The sequence below is a fragment of the Typopeltis vanoorti genome, chromosome 2 (genome assembly GCF_054136105.1).
Source record: "Typopeltis vanoorti isolate ZY-2024b chromosome 2, IOZ_Tvanoo_1.0, whole genome shotgun sequence".
Lineage (NCBI taxonomy): Eukaryota > Metazoa > Arthropoda > Arachnida > Uropygi > Thelyphonidae > Typopeltis > Typopeltis vanoorti.
In genome coordinates, this window is record NC_143550.1 from 147416842 (window position 1) to 147442340 (window position 25499).

Genomic DNA, 25499 nt, shown 5'->3' on the forward strand with positions numbered 1-25499 from the left:
TTTTTTTCAACTAAACTATGTCACGATCTCAGGAACAGGTTCATGTAAATTTATCATTGATCCCACAATCCTCTCTCTCTCGTGAACCATTTAATTTTTTTTTTTTTTTATTAAACAGCATTTTTTTGTTATTCTCTCTCTCTCTCTCAATAGACCCTGGCCAAATATGATAATAACCATTTCAAGATATTCATTAAAAATAAAGAGATCTAAGGTAAGCTAAAATATAAATAAAATTAACCGTTTATTAAAACGCCTGGCATTTCTGTTCTTTTCAATTAATGTAATTTGCAATATTTGTGTGGAGGAATCTTATAAAATAGCTTCGCTGTTGCATAAATAAATCTTGTATGTACAAATTTGGTGTACAAGTAATTTCTTAGTTTAATCAAGTAAAATTTCTCATTTTGCTGATATTTTGGTCCATTCTGTCTAGTCATAATAGTTAGACTTTGATCTTTCCAATGTTCTGCCAAACTTACATTAAGTCTTCACCAACAGCAGCATGCTGTTCTGAGTGCAGGTTCAGGCATTTTTACAATAATAAAGTATATTAAATAGAATACTTTTGAAATACTACATCAGAGTCATATATATTCTGAGTGCCTTTAAAGAATATTACTATTATTGGATTTCACCAGAATACATAAGTCCATCTTTGGTTGCAGAAGCATGAACTCAACAAATCACAAATTCCTACTCTCTGCTTTATATGCCACACTACTACTACCAAAATGTGGGTGGTGTTTCATGATTGCTAGAGGAAAGCTGAAGCATCCAGAAGAATACCATCTCACCACAGCCCGTGATCGGCTACCTCAAAATACAGAGAGAGCGTATGGTTCGCATATAAGATTTCTCTGTTCTACATACGATGAAGCTGTGTTTTCTTCTGGAACAGGACCTTAATGTATATACTATACTTGGTATAAGGTAATATTTGAACTAAATATTTCCATAATTCAAATGGCGATTGTTGACAGAGCATTCCGCACTTTCCTTCACTCTCTTATTTATAATTTTTCTCATCACCAGCTAGAACGTATAACATGCCTGTGAAATTTCTCTCATTCCGACTCATGTTCCAATCACATCGCTTCTTTTACACGATGGTGTTCCTGTATCGTTCGCTGTTCCCCGCTGAAAATCGAAAGGAAAAAAGATGGTACACTACACCTCCATATAGATATATATAATAATAATAATAATAATAATAGTGTAATAATTTTTGAAAATGCCAACAATTAAAGAATAAAAATTTTAACTTTGATATGCTGAACATATCTTTCCATTTCATTAAATGAGAAAATCATCATAGCTCTAAAAATCGGAAACAGAAGCAACACAACAATCGCATTGTTATTACTTTATAAAGTGCCCTAAGAAGAAAAAAATATATTATGATAATTTTTTTTTAAAAAAATTAAGTATGGGGGGGGGGTAAAAGAAAAAATGCATGCCAACATTGACTGGCGCAAACCGACTGCATCTTACCACTGACTAATAAACACCAGTAAATCGGTACTTTTAAATGTAGAGAGAATGCTGAGCGGTTCCTTTCACCTTATATGTAAACAACTACTTTAGTAATTGCATTTAATAAGTGCAGCTCACTGCAAATAATACCAAATGAAGAGAATATACAGTATATCACAAAGCATTTCAGTGAAGTGCAAAAAGTTTTACAAAGCCAGAAAGAAAATTATAATATATGAAAATACAGTAATTAAAATCGACTGATTTGCTGACAGTATGTATTTTTATAGTATGTCGTAATCCTGTCCACATGATTGCTGGACTTATGACAACAAAGAATGTAATAAGAAAATTATCTATATGAATAACTCTTATCCATTTCCGCAATTTCGACAGTGTTTTGTAAAAACGATTTTTTTTTGCTTTCAAGTTATATTAAAAAAATACACACAATCTATGAATCAGCTTATTCAAAACACCAACTCGGGGGGGGGGGGGAGTAATTACAAACAATGCATTACGGTAAGATTTATATATAAATAGTGGATTTTACCGACAACGAACGAAAGATAAATCTAAAGTAAAACGATTATATTATGTAACAATCAAGTCAAACAAGAATAAATAAAATTAACCGTTTACTATTAAACAACGATACGAATAAATTACTGAGTATTTATGATGAGACAAGGAAACAATAACCATAGTTGACTATGAGAAAACTGATCACTCTGTTACCATTAAATTTCTGAAGCACGGAAAGTTTAATCTTGAAATAAGACTACGATTATTTCTCTCGACCGTAGAAATGTGGATCCTTAGATCAATCTTATATTCAATCGGTTAGTGCATTTGGATTTCAACGTATAAAGGGGCTGAGAAAGTTCGCATGTACCCTGAAAAAAAAGTGTTTTCAAATTATCTCACACCATCCATCTACTCACAATCTTTCGTGGGAATTTGCCATAAAAAATGAAAACATAAATGTGAAAAATTCAACACCTCCTCTCTGGGTTAACCTTCCTTCGTACGTTTGCCTTAATATGCTACTGGTAGATTTTCAAATATACTGTTAAAAGATGACTCCCCCCCCCCCCCCCTTTCCTTCGCAACCTTCAATCCACTGCGCGGTACTAGAGTACTATGTAGGTCAAATAACCTTTCCTGTTTGTGATTACAAAAACACGAGACCAAAGTACAAAGGCGGAATGTTATTTTTATATTTCAAAGTTGATAGATTACAGAGTTACACTTTAAAATATTAGCAAAACAGTCTGAAATATTTATGAGCAGATAAAGTTATATTTGGCTCAACGATTTGCTGAGGAAACTAAAACATCCTCAAAAACAGCTTGGTCGACACCACTGTTTCTCAGAAGGTTTTAAGGATTCTCAATTATAAATCAATACTAAAACGGATTATCAATCAATATTTTTAAAAAACTTTTTATTTTATTTTTTCTTGGTATTATTACTGGACGACGCTGTCATTTAGTTAAAAATGTTTATTGCAGAAATAAGGGAAAAGAAGCTATCAAAGCTCAGTTAAACCAATTCCAACAAAATCGATAATAATAGCAACAAGTTTTCGTGATGACCTCAAAGACACAACCTGCTCCTCTCTTTTCTCCTTGCCTGATGTGATATCAGCCTTGCCTTAAAATAACATTTCCACTAAATAAAACAGAAACATTTAAAAAAAGCAACCGGTTAAAAGCAGCCTAGAGCACCACGCAACTAGTCCAGTCAACTAGTTCCGCTATCATGTAAGAGAATCTGACCTCAAAAGATTAAAACAGAGTCAAATATCTGTTTACTATTTATGCTACAAACTGTTAAGGCAATGCTGTTCTCACTTCCAAGTGGCAAATGAATTCTGATGTTTATGAGTTTGAGCACTGATAAAAATGGTATAACACAGCTGTTTCTTCCTCCCAATCTAAATTAAAAACAGGAAAATAGGCAATTTAAAATCCTTAATTAAACAAGATTAAGGGAATGTTTATTATTTCGTGAAATGGAAATTTAAAATGAGGAACTCAAGACGCATTCGGACCTCTTTACATGTTCTTTATAGAAACACACTAAGAGAAGTGAATTTGCTAAATGGAATTATTAATCAATACTCAAACTTCTTGTTGTTAATTGCGAGATGAAGTGAGATAAGCTATATTTAGGGATGACACCTGAAGAATTCACATTAAAATATCACTTATGGTCCAGAAGGTATTTCTCCAATTGTGCTGACAAGTACATCACATGCAGGCAAACCTATACGCAGCCAGTGCGAAAAATGAGATATAAAACTCGGCCATCAACATATCGACCAATTGTCCTTACCTCAACCTCTAGAAAACAATAGTCATCAACAGCTAAACTTTCCATCTTGGAGGTACACTATTTAATTAATGATTATCAATATAAATTCCGCAACTCAAGCTCCACAGCTGTTCTCCTATCTAACATAATCCACTTTTCGACAAAAGATATAGAGCAGTGTGTTTCTCAAAGTGTGGTACGCGTACTTCCGGGGGTTACGGGAAAGGTATTCACAGGGGATACGTGGAAATTTTCGGTATGCATCATTAACGCATGGAATCATTATATTTCTCAACAAATAGTGCAATTAGAAACAACTGGGTTAAAAATGGCACTAACTAATGAATCACATCTCCCCTCCAACAGAAACTGCTGTATAGACTCAAGCAAAACCATATGTTGCCAGTGGAACATATGGTTTTGCTTTACACCACCCCGTCGTGAACGTGTTAAAACTAAGAAATATGTAGTGAATGTGTTTCAGATATTATGGAATTCGGTTGAATAGAATTGGCATTTCAACTCAACTGATCCTTTGTTAATACCGCACCAATCACATGCACTTCTTCATAGCTGCTCTACGTATCTCAAGTCTTGTAAATTACTGGTAATTTAATGGGAAATATAATGGTAAAGAAGATGAAGCTATTTGGGTAGATAACTTTGACGATGCACACAAGAAACTGTTCTCGATGCCTAAAGTAGCGATAGCGAGTAGGAGCTTCTTTGTAAGTCACACCATTTGCAGTTTTTTTTCTGAAAACTTTAGTTTCCGAAAATCCCCGCATATATCTCGCACCACGATTTTTTAGCTTTAATTTTGGGGAAAAGGTACAAATATAACACTTCTACACGTGCAAATATAACTAATTACACGTGTAGTTATATTCAAGTAAATAGGGTAATTTTTTTAGCTTTCAAATTCTTAAGTATGGATCATTGGTTAAAGATGGGATTTATAAAACCCACAAAAGAGACAAATATCGCAAATACAAGTAGCTGTAAGCAACAAAAGAAAACGTTGATATTGTATCTGGATCGAATGAAATTGACAAGGGTGTGTCGTCTGACATCTCTAGAGAACCAACTAGGAAGAAGATGAAAAATCTCCGTAAGTATGATATGAATTACTTGAAATATGGATTTTCATGAACGGGAAATGAAGAGGAACCTCTTCCAAATTTTGTTCTATTAAAAATGAATCATATTTTTTGTTTACCTGAACATATAAACTCAAATAAAATAGACATTTAGAGTGAAATATACTTTATTATTTGATAAGGGGAGTACCTTGTTAATAATGAAAATTTAAGAAGGGGTATGCAGATATCTGAAGTTTGAGAAACACTGGTATAGAGAAACACGTTTAGTTACCCTCAACATTTCCAGGAAATGTGATTGGATTATGCAAAGCCTGCTTACCAAACTAACGTCTTATATGATCTGACTTGACATTCGGCAAATGGATCACCTGCTGTGGAAAGACATGTCGAAACACGCTTAGTTATGCTAGGCATTGACAGCGAATTCGATCTGGTATGACAGAGAATTCTACTTATGGTCTGACTTCTACTCTCTGCAAAATGGATTACTAGTTTCCTTTCTGGTTATTCACTAAATATCATAATGGATAGTTTCTACTCTTCAGATTTACACATCAGAATACAGTCATCCCTCGACTTACGTCCGTTCTAAGATACGTCCGTGATCCCATTAGGGAATAAATAACATTTTCGGCTATACTTTTGAACAAGATGCAAGCGAGCGTAAGGTAAAGCATGCAAGTGGCAACAGCGTTTTCAGCGGCAACCTCCTTCTGCAGTTGGCACATATCTTCAACAGTTCCTCTGCTGATTTTGTGTTTGAGAAATGGGTTATTTGTGTATTTATCGTTAAATATTTCGCGATATTTTGTGCAACATGGCCCCTACACGTCCAATCAAAAAACCTAGTGAAGAATCACAGAAAAAGAGGCGAGCAATTGACCTTGGAACGAAGTTGCAAGTTATAAAGCAACATGAAGCTGGTAAGTCCGTCAATGTGATCGCACATGACTTTGGATGGTCTCATTCTACAGTGACAACCATTTTGAAAAATAAGGATAAAATCGTAGAGGCTGTGAAAGGACCTGCTTCTATTAAATCGACGAGAGTGACGAAGCAAAGACAAGGTCCTATCGGTGATATGGAAAAGCTACATGCATCATGCATAGAGGACCTTAACCATAAGCACGTGCCCCTTAGCACTGTGACCATAACCACTAAGGCTATGGTCACAGTGCTAAGGGGGTCTCTTCAACATGTTGAAGGAGAAAGCAGAACCTGATTATGACTACTAATTCAATGCTTCTTCCGGTTGGTTCATGAGATTCAAGGAGCATTTTGCACTGCATAATGTGAAAATATATTGGAATCTGCAAGTGCTTAGAAGGCTACCAAGGAATTTGTGGAAAAATTGGATAAAATTATTACGGAGGGAAATTATTTGCCCCAGCAAATATTTAATATCAATGAGACGTCCTTGTTTCGGAAAAAAATGCCCGAGCGGACATTCATCCACAAAATGCAGCTAAAATCTATACCTAGTTTGAAATCTCTTAATGCCCGTATTACGATTCTGTTACGGGTAATGTGGCTGGATATAAACTGAAACCATTTGTGATATGGCACAGTGAGAATCCACAAATCTTCAAAAACATTGGGAAGCATACTTCCAGTTCCTTATCAGAGCAATAAAAGTCGTGGATGACTCAATCAACTTTATGCCAGCGAAATAAAAAGCTATTGTGTAAAAGAAAATGTAGAATTTAAAATTTTACTAATTCTAGATAATGCTCCGTCTTATAGGGTTATCTTCACCAAGTTCAAGGTCATATCTCTCCCTCGAAACACTACTTCATTGATCCACCCGATGGATCAGGGAATTCTTGCAGTTTAGGGCTTATTATCTACGGGGAACTTTTTCACCAGCCATTTCTGCTACTGAAGGAAATGACCAGACTCTCATGTAATTCTGGAAAACAATCAATATTTATCATGATATTAAAAATGTTTCTGTGACTTAGGACGAAGTGACCTCTCAATGTATGAGTGGCATATGGAAAAAGATATTAAAAACGTTTGTGCATGATTTTGGAAGTTTCTAATAGTGAACCTAGCAAACAATCTGAATCTCGAAGTGAATGATGACGACATAATTCAATTCATGGATGGAAAGTTTACCCCGAAGAGTTGACCAACGAAGGAAAGTTTCCCCCGAAGAGTTGACCAACGAAGGATTGGTCGAACTGGAGGAACAACTGTTGCAGAAAAGTTCTTTGCAGCTAGCGATGTTCTCATAATGGCTGAAGACATGGATCCCAATGTTGAACGCTACTTAATAACAGAAACGAAAGTACATGATGCGTTTGCTGAAGAGTCTTGCAGAAAAGTTCTTTGCAGCTAGTGATGTTCTCATAATGGCTGAAGACACGGATCCCAATGTTGAACGCTACTTAATAACAGAAACGAAAGTACATGATGCGTTTGCTTGCTATGAACAAATTTATGATGAAAAGGAGAAGAATAAGCAAAACACATTGGACATTTTAATCAAAAAAAAAAAAAAGGCTACATCAGAAGAGCGACAGCCTGATCGTTCACACGGGGAAGGTAATGAAGATGTGATTGTGGAGGAAGATTTGGATGATTATTCTCCTGTTTTATAGTGGCAGTAACGCACAGTACAGGTTTAAAAATTAAAATGACAGTATACTTATTACGGTTAATTCCCAAACCCCTATAACTCTGTTGATTTAATGTATCGACTTACGTCCTGCCGAATGGAACGGAACCCGGACTTAAGTCGAGGGATGACTGTACTTCAGGCTACTTTTTGCCCACGTTCTTATATAAACAACCTTTTCTCACTAACCATAAATTATATCCATAGTTTTGCAGATGATCGCGTTACTAGAAATTATTAGGTTTTCCTCAGCAGCAGGATGAGGGGAACCTAATTACATCAAAGCTGTCCTGCCTCACTTCAATTCTAAAGCAAGATCACATTCTTCTTGGGCTAACACACTTCTCCAGCCTTTCCTGCACAAACATCATATTACATAAAAACATCCTCAGTCTCACAAAAAAAAAAAAAAAAAAAAAAAAAAAAAAAAAAAAAAAAACTTGTGCTTTTTATTATTCAATACACTAATTCTCATCCCACGTTTGGAATACTGCAATCACATTTGGGATGGTGAACAGAACATGGTCATATATGACCATGTTCTGTTCACTTACTCCCGCTGATAGTATCTCAAAGTACTGTACCAAACTTTCATTTTTTTTATGTCTACCACGAAAGAATTTAAACTTATAATATCTTAGTATGGCAGACGGGCTAAGGAATTGTATCTCTATAGCACAAACTGTGTAAAAATGAATATATATATATATACAGGGTGTTCGGGATAAATTTGACATATTTATAATTAATTATATTTTTCCGTAAGTTACATGTATTAACACACACTTCTCTTCATTTAAAAGTTTGGACCCTTCTTCATTCATATACAAGATGTCAGAAAGGATGGATAGCTGGAACCCACCTGAATCATGGAAGAGAATAACTTGTATCATGATGATTCGTGCCCGCCATCAAAATAAGGATATTACGACTGCTGCCCAATGCTCCCTGAATACAGTAAAAACAATCAGGCATGAACTAGAGACTTGCAATGGTGACTACGAGGATGTAGCAAGAAGAAAGATCCCTAGCAGACGATCTGATTGCGTTCGTACAGCAGAATTCCTTGCAAATCTGCAGGAACAGGTGTTGAAGAACCCTGGCATTGGAATTCGGGCTTTGTTCGTGGAGTTGCTAACTGTAGTCAAGCCCTGGATAACAAGGGTAGCCAATGGTAGGCCGTATGTATGGCAGCAGGATTCGGCCCCTTGCCACACCTCTGGGAAAAGTCAAAAATGGTTGTCTGAAAATTTCTACGACTTCACCAGTCCAAATGTTTGGCCTCCAAACTCCCCAGACCTTAACCCCATGGATTATTTTGTATGGGGCGCAGTTGAAAAAGACACCAATCGCACTTCCAGTAATACAAAAGCCCAGTTAATGGATAAAATTAAAACAGTTTTTGCGGCCCTTCCCAGGGAGACTGTAGCATCAGCTTGTTCGAGGTTCCGAAGCAGAATTGAAGCTGTGATCGATGCTAATGGTGGTTATTTTGAGTAAATCTTGTTGATAGTATTGTAATTAACTCTGCCTGTAATGTTTTTTTGTCAATTCATTAAATTTAATAGATACAAAGAAGATTTTCTTTTTCCTTACGAAACTGTCAAATTTATCCCGAACACCCTGTATATTCATTTTTACACAGTTTGTGCTATAGAGACAAACATGCAACTTTTTAGAGCCAAGCCATTCCAGGCTTCCAATAAGGGGGAAGACAGTGGTCCTCGCACTAAGCGACAGATTCATCGCCCACCTAAAGACAATCACAAACAACCATGCCCACATCAGGATTCAACCAGCTGCCTATCGGTCAGAGAACGGGTACGTTAACTCACCCAGACCCGAGTCTACCTCGCACTGCTTTCCCTAAGAACTAAAACACATCACATTGTTCAATAAATACATTAACATGTTCCAGCTTTCTTTTTAACCACTTGTTCACAATGTTGTGCTATGTATTTTGAAACCTCTCGTGTAGCACTGTTATTAAATAAAAGTATACATGATTTTTATCGCGAGATGTGAGCCGATAACACTGACCCGTATTTGTAAAAATATGGCAAGAATATCAGTGTTTAATCATTAATTACGGAAGGTCTTAAATTCAGCCTGGAAGGTTTGTCAAAAATGTTAAACATACTATAAAATCTTAGAAAAAAAATTAAGATAATATTTCTTCATTCGTTAGAGGGACTCTTGAGAACCTTTTAAGCCTCTTTGTACAATGAAGGGGAAAAATCTATTTTTTAAATATCTAAATTATTTTAATTCCTCGTAGCACTCACAATTCAAATATATTCTAAGACTCTAAGGTCACATCCAACATATGTTTACGATCATGCTGGATAGCTAAGGAAAGTGCATCCTGATCGCAGGTTTTCATCAGCTTGTTGGGAAGGAGAGAATCAGCTTTCCGACAAGAGCTGTCAGATGTGGGGAAAAAAAAATAATAATAATATATATATATATATATATATATATATATATGGCTAACAATATTTTTTATACGATAAAAACTTTTACTTTAGAAATAAACAATTTATATGTAAATACATATAAGATGAACACCAGGGGAGATAAGGTCTTAAGCATTCTGTCTGCTCACTGTGGATGTTATCCACTGGGTTCTTCTATTTTTATGGAGAACAGACGCCCGGAGACCGTCTGAATTTTGTGAAGTTCAATTAGAACATTCATACGAATTTTTCTGAAAAATATGAAAATACTTTATGACAAAACATTAATAATAATAATTTCATGACGTGTTTGGGGGAGAGGTATAAATGGTAGTTGGCCTGTGTGGCTGAATGGAAATGTCCCTGCATTTAGAACTTTCAGGCTGAATTAGAATTGCAACGGAAGTTTGTGAATACCTTCGTATTAGATGGTTGTCATCGTTGGTTGTGAGGTAGGTTACTAATTCAACGCCTAACTTCTTTTTTTAATTTATTTGCATTAAGACTGGCTTTTAAAAAATGAGTGATGTACCTTACCACAAATTACACTGTGTATGTAGAGTCAGCTTCCGAGTCACACTCTGGCCACGCCTAGTATTACAGATACTGTATTTCATTTTCTGTGTTTCTTCAAAATATGTATATGTTACCGCTAAAGTGCGAAAACCGTTAATGTGCACATTACCTAGCTAATCTGCAGATTAACTGATTTGCTCCGTTAACGTGCGGAATCAAGAGTTTTCCGCATTTTACCTAGGTAATGTGCACATTAACGGCTTCCGTATCGTTAAAGTTCAAAAGTTTGTTTCTCTCATTTCCTTTCCCTACTCCTTCCCCCACTTTTAGTTTGGTTTTTTAATAAGTAAACATAATTTTATCATATGTTTTTTTTCTTAATTGTAATAATATTTTAAACCGTTTGATTCCTTGTATTATATTAATTGATTGATGATTGATTCTATCAACTAATTTGTTGATTGTTTGATTGTATTAACTTGATTCTTTAGATATCAAAAAATAAATAAATAACATTATCTTAATTTAAACATACAGAAACGTTGCTGTTGTTCCAGCAAAGATCTTATTTTCACTTAACGAGTGCCTAGTAGGTAATGTGCAGATTACCTAGGTAATTTGAGAATGAAACAATTTTCCGCACATTAACGGATCACCGTAGTTAATCTGCACAATACCTAGATAATCTGCAGAATAACTGATTTCTGCACTTTAGCGGTAACATATATATTAAATAGCCTTATTAAATGACTTATCAGTGAGGCATCAAATATCCTACTTTCATTTAAGTTATGCATTCTCACTACTTGTATTATGTTTATTTAATAAAGGTTTCATTGTATATACATGTTATTCTTTATTTTGTATACAATACTCATTACTTATATAGGTTTGCTGAATTCTTTATCTCGGATGCCTTAAAATTAGCCCAATGAGATAATGCGTAGATACGGGGGGGGGGGGAATCATCTCTCTCTATGTACAGGTTATCGTAATCAGGTTATATGCATGTTTTATTACGAAATTACTAGCGATGAACACTCACCTGTCAAGTGTTTGTTCTTATATGGATCTAAATGACAGCAAAATAAACGGCTGTGCATCGAAACTCATCCATACGACTAGCAACTGATAAAAATAAGTACGGTAAACGCAATTCAACTGAGTAGCCCAACTTCACTGTCTTTAAGTAAATCGGCGCAATGATTTTTGGATTATGTGTTTCCTACACGGATGACTGAAATAGTAATATATCAGGTAAGCAAGCATCAATCAGTACACACCACTAAATTCAAAAACAAAATATTTGTGCCATTGATGTAATGCATAGTGAAGTGATATATCGAATTTGTAAAATTCGAATCATGTGCGATCAACAACGATCTTCACAAAAATGGCAAAAAAAAAAAAAAAAAAAGAAAACCGTGCTAAATCATATTTTTTACAAATCTGCACTAGCACAGTACAATATACCGCAAATAAATATTTGATTATTTATAAAATAAACTGTTTTCACCAGAAACCGTCTTTTGTTTCTTGAAACTTATGTTCAAGACACTGAGAACCTCCATGGAGAATTCATAAATAACATAATGCACTCGGAGAAGGCTAGGGGAGGTGAGCACACGTATTTCATATCATATATTAAAAAATAAATAAAATCTGCTAATGCCTTTTATATATGAAATACATATATGGATATTTAAAAAAAGACTCAACATGGCTCTGCTATCTTTCATATAATTACGGACGTTAGCTCTGATATTCCTATACTGTATATGCATATATTATGACACTTTAAATCTTGGGGGTAGGAATCTAAAAACCTGAACAAATATGTTTTTCTACCCACCCTTCGTGGGTAGAAAAAAATTAAAAAATAAAAATAAATATATATACACACACACATGATGAAGTTTTGACGCCTCAAAGAGTTCTTGTAATAAATGAAAATAAAATTAAACTAAAATTAAGAGCAAACCCTCTAATCTTGATTCATCATATTCAATCCTTCTTTTCCCTAAAATATTCTATCTTTCACCTTCTTCCCAAAGAATTCATAGCCCACTCGGGTTTTAAATTCACATACCTTTGTTTTATCCGCAATTCTCCCACATCTTTCTATCTCCACATTTTCGTCCCCCCCCCTTTCTTTCTGTCATACTTCAGCAGTGGTATATAAATGTTTATAGCTATATGCCGCTCCAAAAGAAGCCAACCAAGAGCATTCTACAAAGGTATGTCCAAATTATTCCTTCCTTATATTCTTCGTGTATCTATATCTTTAAAATATCAATAATGCCCTAAAAACTGAGTAAAAAGCCAATGACGACATAAAAGGGGTACTCCTAAAGAAACATAAGCAAAATAGCCATAAAAATTAATATAAAATTAAACTCACTAATGCTGGGACAGCAGGCTACAGACATACGCATGTGTGGCTCGTATGCCTCAGCTTTATATATACAAGGCATGCAATTTCAAAGAGTCAGATATTAATAATAAATTGAAGGGTACTGAAATATACATTAACGAATACAACTAACTAGTAAGATCACAAAACAATCGCTTATTTCATGTTAAAAAACAACTGAAGATAGCGAAGAGTTCCAGTTTGCCTGGAATGAAGGGCATAATATTTTTAAGTAGGAATAACAAACAAACTTGGAATAACATAAACATCTGAAGCTTAGAAAATCTGAGCATGCTTCGTGCTTTGTTGAATTAATTATACTAAAGGTAGGCTAGTCGTGTATGAGTGAAAAAAAAAAAAATTAATGTATTAATCTTCGAGGAATTCATATTGTAATTGATCACAATTATCTAATTTTGCATATAAACATTTCCAAATGTTTATATTTGCATAAACTGTCTTAAAATCCATCTTAAAAAAAAAGGCGATATTAATAATTACACTAACTACAGACTAATGTATTTTATTAGTTTCTCAAACTGTAATGGGGTAAAAAAAGGCCATTTTTAAATGCAATGAATCAAAATCAGTATGAATTCTTCGAAACGTTTACTTTTCGAATTTACAAAATATATTCAAAAATCCTCTGCCGCTTTTCAATTTCCCAAATAACTCTAAAATTAACAACTGAGAATCGACAGGGGCGCGATCGCCATCCTTAGTCGTCATCGAGAGTTGAGTTCATGACCAACCAATGATCTGTAAATTTACAAGTGACAAAAATATGACAAACTACTGGCATTTCGTGTATCTATAGTGTGAGGGTTTTTTTTTAATAGTTCCAGGGATTTCAAATCCTATTTGATTGTACCAAAAGATCGACTAAGTCGAGAATCGGCTGGGAAAGGGGGAGGGATTTCCTCTAACTGATGACTAGAATCGAACGTTATGTAACGGTCTGTCTTCTAGTGATGTAGCATTATGGAACCAAAAATGCTGCTACAAAGCGTAAACAGGTATCCTTTTTTAATGGAAAAAAATTACTTCTTAACCCTGCGGAGGTCGCGGCTGATCTGACAGATACAAAGTTTTTAATATAAATATTCTTACACATATACAGTGTATAGCTTGGAAGTTATGAATAGCTGCGCATGCATATATTACGAGTGATATTCCACACTCTTTATGCGGTCAGTTTTGGTTTAACACGTGTTATGTAACGGTGTGAGATATTTCATAGTAAATTGTATCTGAGAGATATCGCGAACTCCGATGTCAGTATATTATTGGTTTAGTTGTTTTTTTTTTTCAATAATTTCTAGATTGTAACTGAAAATAAATAAACCATCATGTATTATATTTGCATTTTTTTTTTAAAGTTTTATCGCATTTTAGCACATACTAGTAACGAATGCATCTCTCAGATACACGCGACCTACGCTGCAATTTTTTCAACCGCGACTACCGCAGGGTTAAGGTCCCTCAAGCTCAGTGCTTTCCCTACTTCCTCAATGCGTCACACTCAATTATACTAAAAAAAAATCTTATTTCTCACTCTCCTGCTAACTAGAGATCCAAGGATGACCCCCTCTCCTCTGTAAAACTCCTTACCTAATTTATGTCTATCATATCATTCCCTCCCTCCCCTAGTGATTGGCCAAAACCCTGCAATCCAATCTTAATCTATCATTGTATCTAACACACCCTAGTCCTAACAACTTATTTCCCTCTGCACTTTTCAATGTTTCTACATTTCCTTCCCGTGAAGCCAGGGTGAACAGATATGTGCACCATAATTCAGATATGGCCTGGAATATACTGTTCTCTATGAAGAATAGGAATAATTTCCTTAATTCCTACTTTTCAACATAGTATCATTTGTGTTGCATACTACTTTTGCAAATATGGCATCTGAACTTCAATTCCCCGTCCATTACCACTTTATTCGCTTTAGGTCAACTTCCCAAAGCACAGACCAACCAATATGATACACAGCCCGAAATCTTTTAAGTCCAAAATGGCAAACATATACATGACAACTGTATATCTATCTCCCTTCAAACCAATCACAACGTCGTTAATATCCAAATTAAATAGAAGTCGCTCAAGAACAGAGTCCTGTGGTAAAACGTTTTTCACCTTCGTTCTCTCTGATTTTCCTCCACTATTCTTTTGAGATATCTCAGACAGTTATCTCCTTATCCATGCCACCAGCTTACCACCCAATCCAAACACATTAATTTATGCAATAACGTATGCGGTATCCTGTCAAATGTTTTTGAAAGGTACAGTAATATACTAGACAATATCTCTACATTCACATAGTCCCATAATTTTTCGTATCACGATCTATCCAGTCCTAATTTAGATCCTAACTTTTCTAAAACTTGAACAATGCTTTAGAATGCCTGCAGTCATGTGGGTTGTCATGCCATTGACATTCAAAGTTATTCTTCCTTTTACTTATCATTTAATGAAGGGACGCCCTACAATTTACTGCAGTCTGCTTGGTTACTTTACTTTCACAATCCTGCTTTTCTAACAATACTTGTCACCTTTAGCCCGTATTGCTCATGCATCAATTCATCACCCTGTATAGATATTTCCTTGCTCATAGTAACTGCACAATCAATGCTTTAGAAAATTACCATGTAGCGACGCGCACATATTAAAATCTACAAGGCAAATGTGGGTCTGCTTGAATTAAGGCCAAAACAACTAATGCTACAAGGCTAGTGCATTATATCTGTTAATTGTGTACTGCTCTTCTAACCAGTTTCGGGGAGGAAAAGTTCTTCCATATGAGACAAATATGGATGCAAGATCACTTTCATTTGCGTGCCACTTAGTTGCTTGCTAAATGTCATAGCAAACTCTTATGATAATTACTTAAACAAACATGAAATAGAAATGCACTCTCAAAGATAAATAAATAAATAAATAAAAATAAGACAGCAGAACACACAGTTAATAGAAAATGAGCTAGTCTCATATTCCAGCCCATTCAAGCACAACTAATCTGGGGGAGGGGTACGCACATGTATTGTTTGAGTCGCACATGCACAGAAAATGTTTTCTCTATCCCATCATATGACGAAAGATTTTAGATTCCTGGCGGGAAGAAAGGTCAAGTTTCTGTTTCCATTCGTAGTGCTCTCCCATCCCTTCATGAGCAAAAAAACTTTCTTAAAAATGAAGCGACATAATTCAAAAGATACACAATGTGGATAAATGTCAAGGATTAACTTATCTTTGCTTAGTCGGTAGGACTATCTGGTAGTAAACCTCGGGTTTCAATCATCATAGAGACCCTGGATGAGGAGTACATTATTTCTCACTGCTTTCCACATTACACGGAGGTTTGTAATATCAATACGCAGAAAGTTTAGAGAAATCTTACAGTTAGTGAACTATCGAGGTCAAGCCGTTTCCCCCAATTTTTTGGTTCACGACTCAAAATTTGAAAGGATATTCATCTTGTGACCTAAGTTATGAGATACTATGCAGATATCTTCCGAAATTTGTCAAAAAATTTACGATCACTTAATCTTATTTTGTTTATAAAGATAACACAAAGCATCCCGTTGTAGGTGAGGAGTCGTACAAATAAAACTTTATTGTATTGAATGGGGAATCGGCACTACGTGGCAAAGTAATACAAATTACTGTAATGTTCCACTACTCAGATACAATTTATATACATGTATATTGGGGACTGCATGCTTTCTAAGCATGTTAATAATGATTTTAGCTATTAAATTTACTTGATTACTTTAAGTTCGCAATCCAAGTTCGGCTTCTCTTAACTTAAAAAAACTGCTTCGTTAACACGATTCCTTCGACTTTAAAGTGATATATGTAGGAAGAAATAAGATCTGCTTTCAGTGGATACTGATATCAAAAATTATTAGTATTAAGGATACTGAACGACTGAATGGAGGGTGATAAATTTACAAATGGAAAATGAATGATAACGTCAATATTTAAATATTCTAAGGGAGTGAAAAGGGGTGTTAACACTTGGTAAGATTAAAAGTAGAATTTATAAAAATGAAAATAAATTCTGATATAAATAGGATTTAGAAATAAAGATAATAAACGCTTAACAATTTACGATTTTATCGATTTCCTTTTAAGGTCTATGAATGACTTTTGAACTTCAAACAAAAGTCCAAAGAGTGAAACTGATGGAATTGACATATATCCTGAAAAGTAGAAATGAGAACGTGACATGACCTGGAGAAGAGTCTAATCTTCACCTACTTGAGTCGGAAATACAAGTGACCAGATATGAAAACTATATTGCAACAAATGTGAAACGATTAATGGAAGGGAAATCGAGATATAAACATTATTAATACTACAGCTAACTATTGTTTTAGCTCAAATATCTGACTACATGCTATAACATATGATTAAATGTCACAGCCGAAAGCTAAAACATAGCCATGTACCTGATTACGAATTTTATTCTAACGTTAGTGATGCTACAAGGGAATTATTGAATCAGCACTAAGGATTCACATTTCTCAAGAAAAGAGGCGGGTATTAAAATTCAGAAAACTGACAGGTAAACTGCGAGAAATGTTTAAATAATTCTAATAGTTCATGAGTTCACACACTATCCGACATATGACTGAAATAAATGGGTCCATCCTGGATGTGCGAGAAGACAATCTATATGTTGCAAAGCGGAAAAGCTATACTTGAAATCCCGTTGCACTGATATCCACTGAGGTGCGATTTTCATCTCATGGTGTGAGAGTACAACTCCATTCCCCCTTACTTATTGGAGGCCTGAAGTGGATTGATAAAGCACACCGTTGCCTCTTCGGAGCAGGGTTTCAACATCATCTAACCAAAGATTACTGTATGGCAATACCTTTTATCATTTTCAAACTTTTATATAACAAAACCTTTTGAATTCTGATGTGGCTTGAAAGCATACCATGTTTGGTCTCTAGTATAAAGCTGGGTTACCTAGCCCTCGGTGCATTTATTATTGATTTAAAAAAAAAAAAAAAAAAAAAAGTGAAATGGACCACAAAATCATTATCACTCACCAAATTCCGCTCTGCTGCATAACAGTAATAAGAGCTTTGATTTTGCTGCTTTGACGGGTAGTTTCATTATGATGCTACAGGGACACATAAACCTCTGGGTAGTCATAATTTTGGGTTTAAACAATCTACGGTCTGCCTAGAGTTAAACAGGGAGACCAAGCAAAAATGTGGTTGCGATAAGCTCAACAGCGAAAATAATGGAAGAACTAAACACAAACAGAAAAAGTCTCTATATGAAATGCAGTTTTAGGCTAATCAAATTTTTTTAAAAAAATCCTAATTGGAAATTTCTCTGTCATCCTTTATTAACAACTTTCGCAGAAGAAAAAAAAAAGTGTTTGTCGATTATTAAGAATGAGTTTTAAAAGGTACTTTAAAGTGCATTCAAATTACAATCAGCAAATCATGAAACAGCAATTAGTTATTTTCTGTGATTTTTTTATACTGCTAATTTTCTTTTTAAAATGTCTTTGATAAAGCTATCAATATTAAACAGAAATATAGAGTAATTTCTCACATATGCCTAAAATACAGAATCTGTTTGCCGGTCTGGTTGGCAGAGAAGATAGCGTCTCAGCTGTCCAACAAACAGATGGAATATTTTGGCGAAAGCATATGTGAGTATTTCATTTTACACAAATTATGGACTCTACAACCGTGTTATAAATAATTATTTTAATTTCTCAACGTTTCGACCTTCATATCAAGGTTATCATTTGGAATATGTACACACACACACACACACACACACACACATATATATATATATATATATATATATATATATAGAGAGAGAGAGAGAGAGAGAGAGAGAGAGAAGCTAAATTACATTTGTATATATGCATACTATTATATTGAATAGTATGCTAGAGAGACAATGATTTAATGATAGGTTATTCTACTGGCCTGACATCTAGTGAAAATAAAATAGAATTGCAATAAATAAATGAAATAAATTAACTATATCAAAGCTATATTCTATTTAAGACATCAGAGAAACATTCTTTCATATAAATAGTTTTGTTACACCAAAAATTATGTCCTAATTTAATATGACAATTGTTATTAGATTTAGGATCCTGAATTACCTATGGTCTTATTTATAATTAACTTTTAGGGAGAAAGGCTAAGTGGGCAGAACATGTGCCTTCCATATGTTTGGGATTTTCAGATCATCACTGTTAAGATTAGGGTGATTGATAAGAATCTCACAGGCCTCCTTAAATTTACGTACATACCATGTTTTGTGTGATGCTTTTCCAGTCAATTCTATGTAAAGTGCTCAAGGGCATGATCAGAAAGACCAGCTTCACCATAGTTACTATATTTAATGTGTCGTTTATGTTCCTTTTTCTGATATGAATTGTGCATCTTGTTTCTCCTATATAGGGTAAATTACAGGTTCAATAAATACGGTATACTCCAGGGTGGGTCAGCAGAGGGAGTGATCCTTCGATGAGCTGAGTAAGTTCTTTAATTTTGCAGGTTTAAAGACGGCTTTAAAGTTGTATTTTTGTAGTATTATGTTTATTTTGTCTGATATCCCTTTAAAGTATGGAATGGTTACACTTTTATTGTAGTCTTGTTTACTTTTGTTTCTAAATGAGGTCTTGTAAAGAATTTTGTTGATAGTATTTTGACTATAACCATTTTTAGAAAGGTATTGCTGATAACTTTTAATTCACTTTAAGTGCTTGCTCATTGGAGCAAATCTTCAAAGCCCTGTTTTTTAGTGTATTAATGACCCCTTTTTCCGTAGTTTTTGTGTATATATTAGCCAGTATGTGTCGATTTCTGGTAACCAGTGAAGGAAAGACTGCCAGAAGGAAGACGTGTGACAAGTGCATCTAGAAACGGAAGTGTGTTCAGCTTTTCAATTTCAATTGTGAATTGTATGCATTTGTGTTGTTTATTTGTTTAGGTGGCTGAGGAAAGTATCTAATGTCTGGCGGCCATGGTGCTAGATAGCGAAAACACCATCAACGTGTCTAAGCCAGCCTTTGGGTTTTAAAGGAGAGGAATGTAGAAAATCTAGGAAACCGAATGCACTATTCCTATCAGAAAAAAACGAACATAAACGATACATTAAATATAATAACTATGGCCAAGCAGATCTTTCTGATCATGCCCTTGAGCACGTTACATAGAATTGACTGGAAAAGCACCTGTTATTTACATCACACAAAACATGGTATGAACGTAAATTTAAGGAGGCCTGTGAGATTCTTATCAATCATCCTAATCTTAACAATAATGGTCTAAAAATCCCAAGCATATGGAAGGCACATATTCTACCCACTTAGCCTTTCTCCCTAAGAGTTAATTTTAAATAGAACCATAGGTAATCCAGGATCCTAAATCTAATATAACAATTGGCATATTAAATTAGGACATCATTTTTACTGTAACAAAACTATCTATATGAAAGAATGTTTCTCTGATGTTATCTTAAATAGAATATAGTTTTGATGTAGTTAATTTATTTTATTTATTTATTGTAATTCTATTTTATTTTGACTACAGGTCAGGCCAGTAGAATAACCGTTGATCAAATCATTGTCTCTTCAGCATACTATGTGAAATGTAATTTAGCTCTTGTCTCTCTCTCTGTGTGTGTACTCCAGGTGATGACCTTGATATGAAGGTCGAAACGTCGGGAAATTAAAATAATTATTTATAACACGGTTGTAGAGTACATAATTTGTGTAAAATGAATGCTGATCACCTTGTAACACGAAAGGACATATGTGAGTATATAAGGTGGTAGACGATTGCTGTTTCCCCTCCTTCAGTATGAGACATGGACACTTACCGTCAACGAGGAATGAAAACTTGTAATAAGAATTTCAGAATTAAGAATTTCAGTACTGTTGTTTACAGTCAGTGTGATAACACTGACAGTAAACAATACTCAATTCTTCAAACCAACACAAACTATCAATTAAGTAATCTGTCGGCTATTCGTAAGTAGTATGAAATGTATCCTTGTCCTCCATCCCCCATATTGTGCTTGAATTTTTCCTTGGAAAAAAAAAAAGGGGGTGGTATATTCTGGATGCTGAGGTTTAATGAGAGAACGTTTTCCACGGAATTCATTATATGCCCAATTATATATTATCCCGAATATACTGGTTTCAGCATTGACTAAAATTACAAATATTTTTGTGATGTGGCAACTGGACGGCCAAGTATGGCTAAAGATCTTTCTGCGATGGAATGATATAGAGTAGCAGTTAAGTGGATAATAAAAGCTGTTATCAAAGGAGGATCCGCCAAAATTCTGTAGAATATCACAGTACAAATGTACGGAGTAAGCCTTTACGATATCGCGTATACTTAAGATTAAATGTTCTATGTGCATAACATCCCAGAATAGAAACAAGTGCAGTTGGACTTTGCTGACCCAAGTGGAGAGAGAGTTTACGATGCAGTTAAACTATCGGGAATGACTCGACAGATATCATCACTCGAGAGCGGCAGATAGCAATTAAGTGATGACGTCACTTTATCAATACGGTTTCCTGTGCAAGTTAAACAAACGCAACCTTAAAGGCAGTATTAAAGTTCATATCAGGTCATGGCTCTTTATACGCACTCAAACTACACAAGATTTTGACATACCTTAAGTGCGGTATATTTCACAACGCAGGATGCAACAACCCATTCACTCCCGATTAATATGACGCACACCAGTTTGCAAATAAAAGCAATGCAACTGTATCAAACTTAGATAGTAAATCACTTTGCATGTTTATATATGTCAAGACTAAACATAGAAAAATACAGTATATAAACGTACATCTGTAATAAATAAGTCAATGAGGCATTCACCAAAGAGGATGCCCCCTCCCCCCCTTTCAAAATAATTTATCTTTTGAAGACTAGCAACATAACTGATCGGTTCAAAATCAAGTTTGATCAGCATTAGCTAATCACGGTATTCTTACTCTTTCCAAATAATTTCATCATGGTAAATTAAGTAAATAAAATAAAATACTACAAATACTGCTTAAAACATGGTATTTAACTTTTGCAGGGATGAAATTTATTTATTTTTATTTATTTTATTGTTTTTTGTTGTTCAAAGCCCGAAACTTTTAACAACGATGGCCACATCGCTGCTAAACAGTAGACACGAACCGAGAGTATCAGCAAGTAAGATAAACTACTCGAATAAGATTACTATTAGAAGGCTGGCATGTGTGTGTACATGCGCACGACTAGTAGGTGGTGGAGAGAATGATATAATTTTTTTTTTATTATCAAACTCGGCTGAGAATGATTGAGACAGACATAACGAGAGATTCGCTGTATATGAATGTTTAAGTATCGGGAGTATTGATAAGAGATACCAGTTAATAAAGTTCATTTAAAACCTATGCTGAGTTGTTCGGTGATTTGAAAAATTCTAATTGTGAATAAACTTGGTTGGATATAATTACAACAGAACTAAAGCCAGTATAGTTAGGTTTAGCCAGTGAGCCTGCTTTACGAAAAAAATGGAGCTTCCGGGGGGGGGTCTTCTACCTCCATTTAAGACCCGTTAACTTACCTTCACTTGAATATATTTTAATAAAAGGTACCTCGCTTCTTAGACGGGTCCGAACTTAGGTCTTTACAACCCCGTGAAGGACATGTTGCAAAATTTTTGAAGTAATGATCCATAATAAGAATTCGGGTGTAACAGGATTAACAGCGACATGGTATTGTCGCTGTTAATCTGATTCTGAGCATCATTAATTTGAATATGGAGCTTATGTGGTCTCTATCCTGCTTAATACGTTTTGCAAGTCGTCATTCATCAAGTAAAGAAATCATGTAAAAGACATTTTATTGAATGATAATTTTTATCCTATCAAATGTTTTTAGTGTGATATTAAAGTTAATAATTCGACCTTAAGTGTGGGGTTACAAAACAGTTCGGATTATGATGAACTTTTCAAAAAAATCAAATGGGTCAGCAAAAATAGATTCTATTAATGGAAAGCTTCAGTTTCCCATATGCTGATTGATTGCGGAATGGATATTCAACTCAGAGTATGGTTAAAAAAAAAAAAAAAAAAAATCACACACACCCGATGTTCTAATGAAGTATGCTCAATTATATTCAGAACAAACTTGTGATCCGAAAGCAAACTAAAGTTGTTTGATATTTCTCTTGAAATAAATGACTGAATGAGAAAGAAGACGCGCGGAAACTTTCTAAAACTCACGCCGAAATGAAAGTTGGCAAGAGTCTGCAGTTAACTTATAAACAACCTTAAAATAGCAATGTGTGAAGTTCGCAAAATGGAACTAAAACATCATGATTTGTGCACTTGATTCCGCACGTGCAACTCACAAATATTCCCTTAGTATTTAATATATTTTAAGTACAAAGTGAATATTTTACAGTTCGCTGTTCGTAAATGTGAAAGGGAAACAAAATATTATAGAACGATTTATTCAATTCCCACCTACGAAAGAATTTAGAGCATATTAAAATATTCGGTAGGTGGGGCCAGATTAGATAAACCAGAAATTTCTAAGGAGAGGTTTCCGGTGATCCATATTGCAGCTGCTTATTGTCACATGAATGTTTTAACTTCTGCTTACATTTGCCATATTACAAAAGAAAAATATATATAAGGGGGAGAACAAAACCTGATGTACTTAGGGGCAATGAAAACTATAGTGTATAAGTTTCCTGGAGGAGGAGGGGAGAAATACAGGACAAGTGAAATTAATGATGCTAGTTACTAACATATAACTAATATTTTAAAACGACATCAGTTATCATCTGCGTCATAATTTTGTTGGGATTACGCCGAATGAGCAAATTATGAAAAGTGCTATTTTTAGGTATGGACAACTGTCTACAATACAAATATCTTAAAAGATTAAAATAATTAAAATTCACGAGTTAGAAAAAACTTAAAATTTATTTACTAAATAAAGAGCCATATGCATTTCGCGATGTAAATTACATCGAAAAAGATAGATATTAATATCCACTTTTTCGATCAACATTATTTCAAAGCCGAATATTTGTCCGCATGACTTTCCACTTCAGCTGAAAAGTCCTTAAAACTTATGGCAAAATTCGAACCCAGTTTAATTAAGAACAGCTGCTGTTCTTATTATGGGTGCCAAGGAGACACCTACAGATTTTGGGAAGGTCTGAGAATCACCTAGAGCAGCGTACCCCTTTTAAACCTATTTCTATAAATTGTACCCCTTGTTTTTAAAATAGCTGTTTTAAAAATATCTTACATTTAATATTTATTTAAATACTGACACTTGTGTTCAGTGCCTCAAAAGATGCAAGATACAGTCTTAAATCAGTTTTTCCGTCATTACCGATTGTTTTTCGTGTATTCCTGAACGGCCCAGCACGTACCCACGGGGGTACGCGTACCACTGGTTGGGAACCGATGACCTAGAGCAGGGGTTCTCAACCTTTTCCAGTGGCGTACCACTATATTTAATTCAAGATATTAGATGTACCAGTAAGGCAGTGGCTCACGTACCACAGGTTGAGAATCCCTGACCTAGAGGATGATATAAAAGAAATACAAAATTTCAAGATAAACACTGCATTGGATCAACTGATAATATACACTATGCATTAATTATAAGAGAATTTTCTGCATCATTACTGTCATTATACCTCTCCATGAAACCATTAACAGACAAAGCACTAACAGTCGACTCAGGCAACCCGTTCCATTCATTCACCACTCTCCAAGCAAAAAATCTAGTCCTCACGCCCTTGCTAACCACACTCGTACCCAACTTCCAGGGATGACCTCTTGTTCTGCCCTCCCTCCCTAGCCAAGTGCTGAAACATTTCCCCTGCATCAATCCTATAAAATCCTTTAAGTAACTTAAATGTTTCTATCATATCTCCCCTTTTTCGCTTATCAACCAACTTATGCAATCCTCGACCCTTCAATCTATCTTTATAAGCACTCCACACCACTCACCATCTTGGTCACTCGCCTTTGGATCCTCTCCATCACTCCCTCATCCCAAGAAACCCAGGTGATCATACCTGAATAAAGTAATCCAAAAAAATCTAGCTTTGGCAAAGGTGGGATTCGAACCCAAGCCTCCGAAGAGACTGGTGCCTTAAACCAGCGCCACAGAGCGCGTGGCCAGCCTACCTTCCTAATTTTCGCAGATGAAGCTAGTAAAGTCTGCCGACACCTGTTCTGTGTCTATTTTGCGGAAGAAAATGTTCAGAGAAAAAAAATAATTAAAAAATGTAAACATTAAGAGAAAAACTGATTTCAAAAACACGATTATAAAATTTTTAATATTACTGCACACGAGTAAATTTTCATTTTCTGCCTATCCTCTAAAAACTGAAAAAATAATTTCAGATATATAATTCCATACCGAGTCTCACAGCTGTTCTTGTGAATTTCACTTGTTGTATCTAGTAAAGCAGGATGCTGGTTAAATACGATTTCTTATAGATTTCAGTTGTATCCCGACGTTGATAATCATATATATATATATATGCTTTCAGGAACATTGACTCGGTTGTTA

The 25499-nt window shown here is 34.9% G+C and overlaps 1 protein-coding gene across 3 annotated transcripts in view; it reads right to left on the reverse strand.

Moving 5' to 3' along the window:
• Positions 1-25499, reverse strand: part of LOC150109513 (guanylate kinase) — a 117092-nt gene that overhangs the window by 45785 nt on the left and 45808 nt on the right. The window contains exon 1 of one of the 3 annotated variants that reach the window (XM_090413434.1): positions 11536-11741. The exons of the other annotated variants lie outside the window; for them this stretch is intronic. Within the exon in view, the coding sequence (XP_090269560.1) occupies positions 11536-11593 (58 nt within the window). The 5' untranslated portion in view covers positions 11594-11741. Of the gene's footprint in view, positions 1-11535; positions 11742-25499 lie in introns of those variants that run through there. 3 annotated transcript variants of the gene reach the window in all.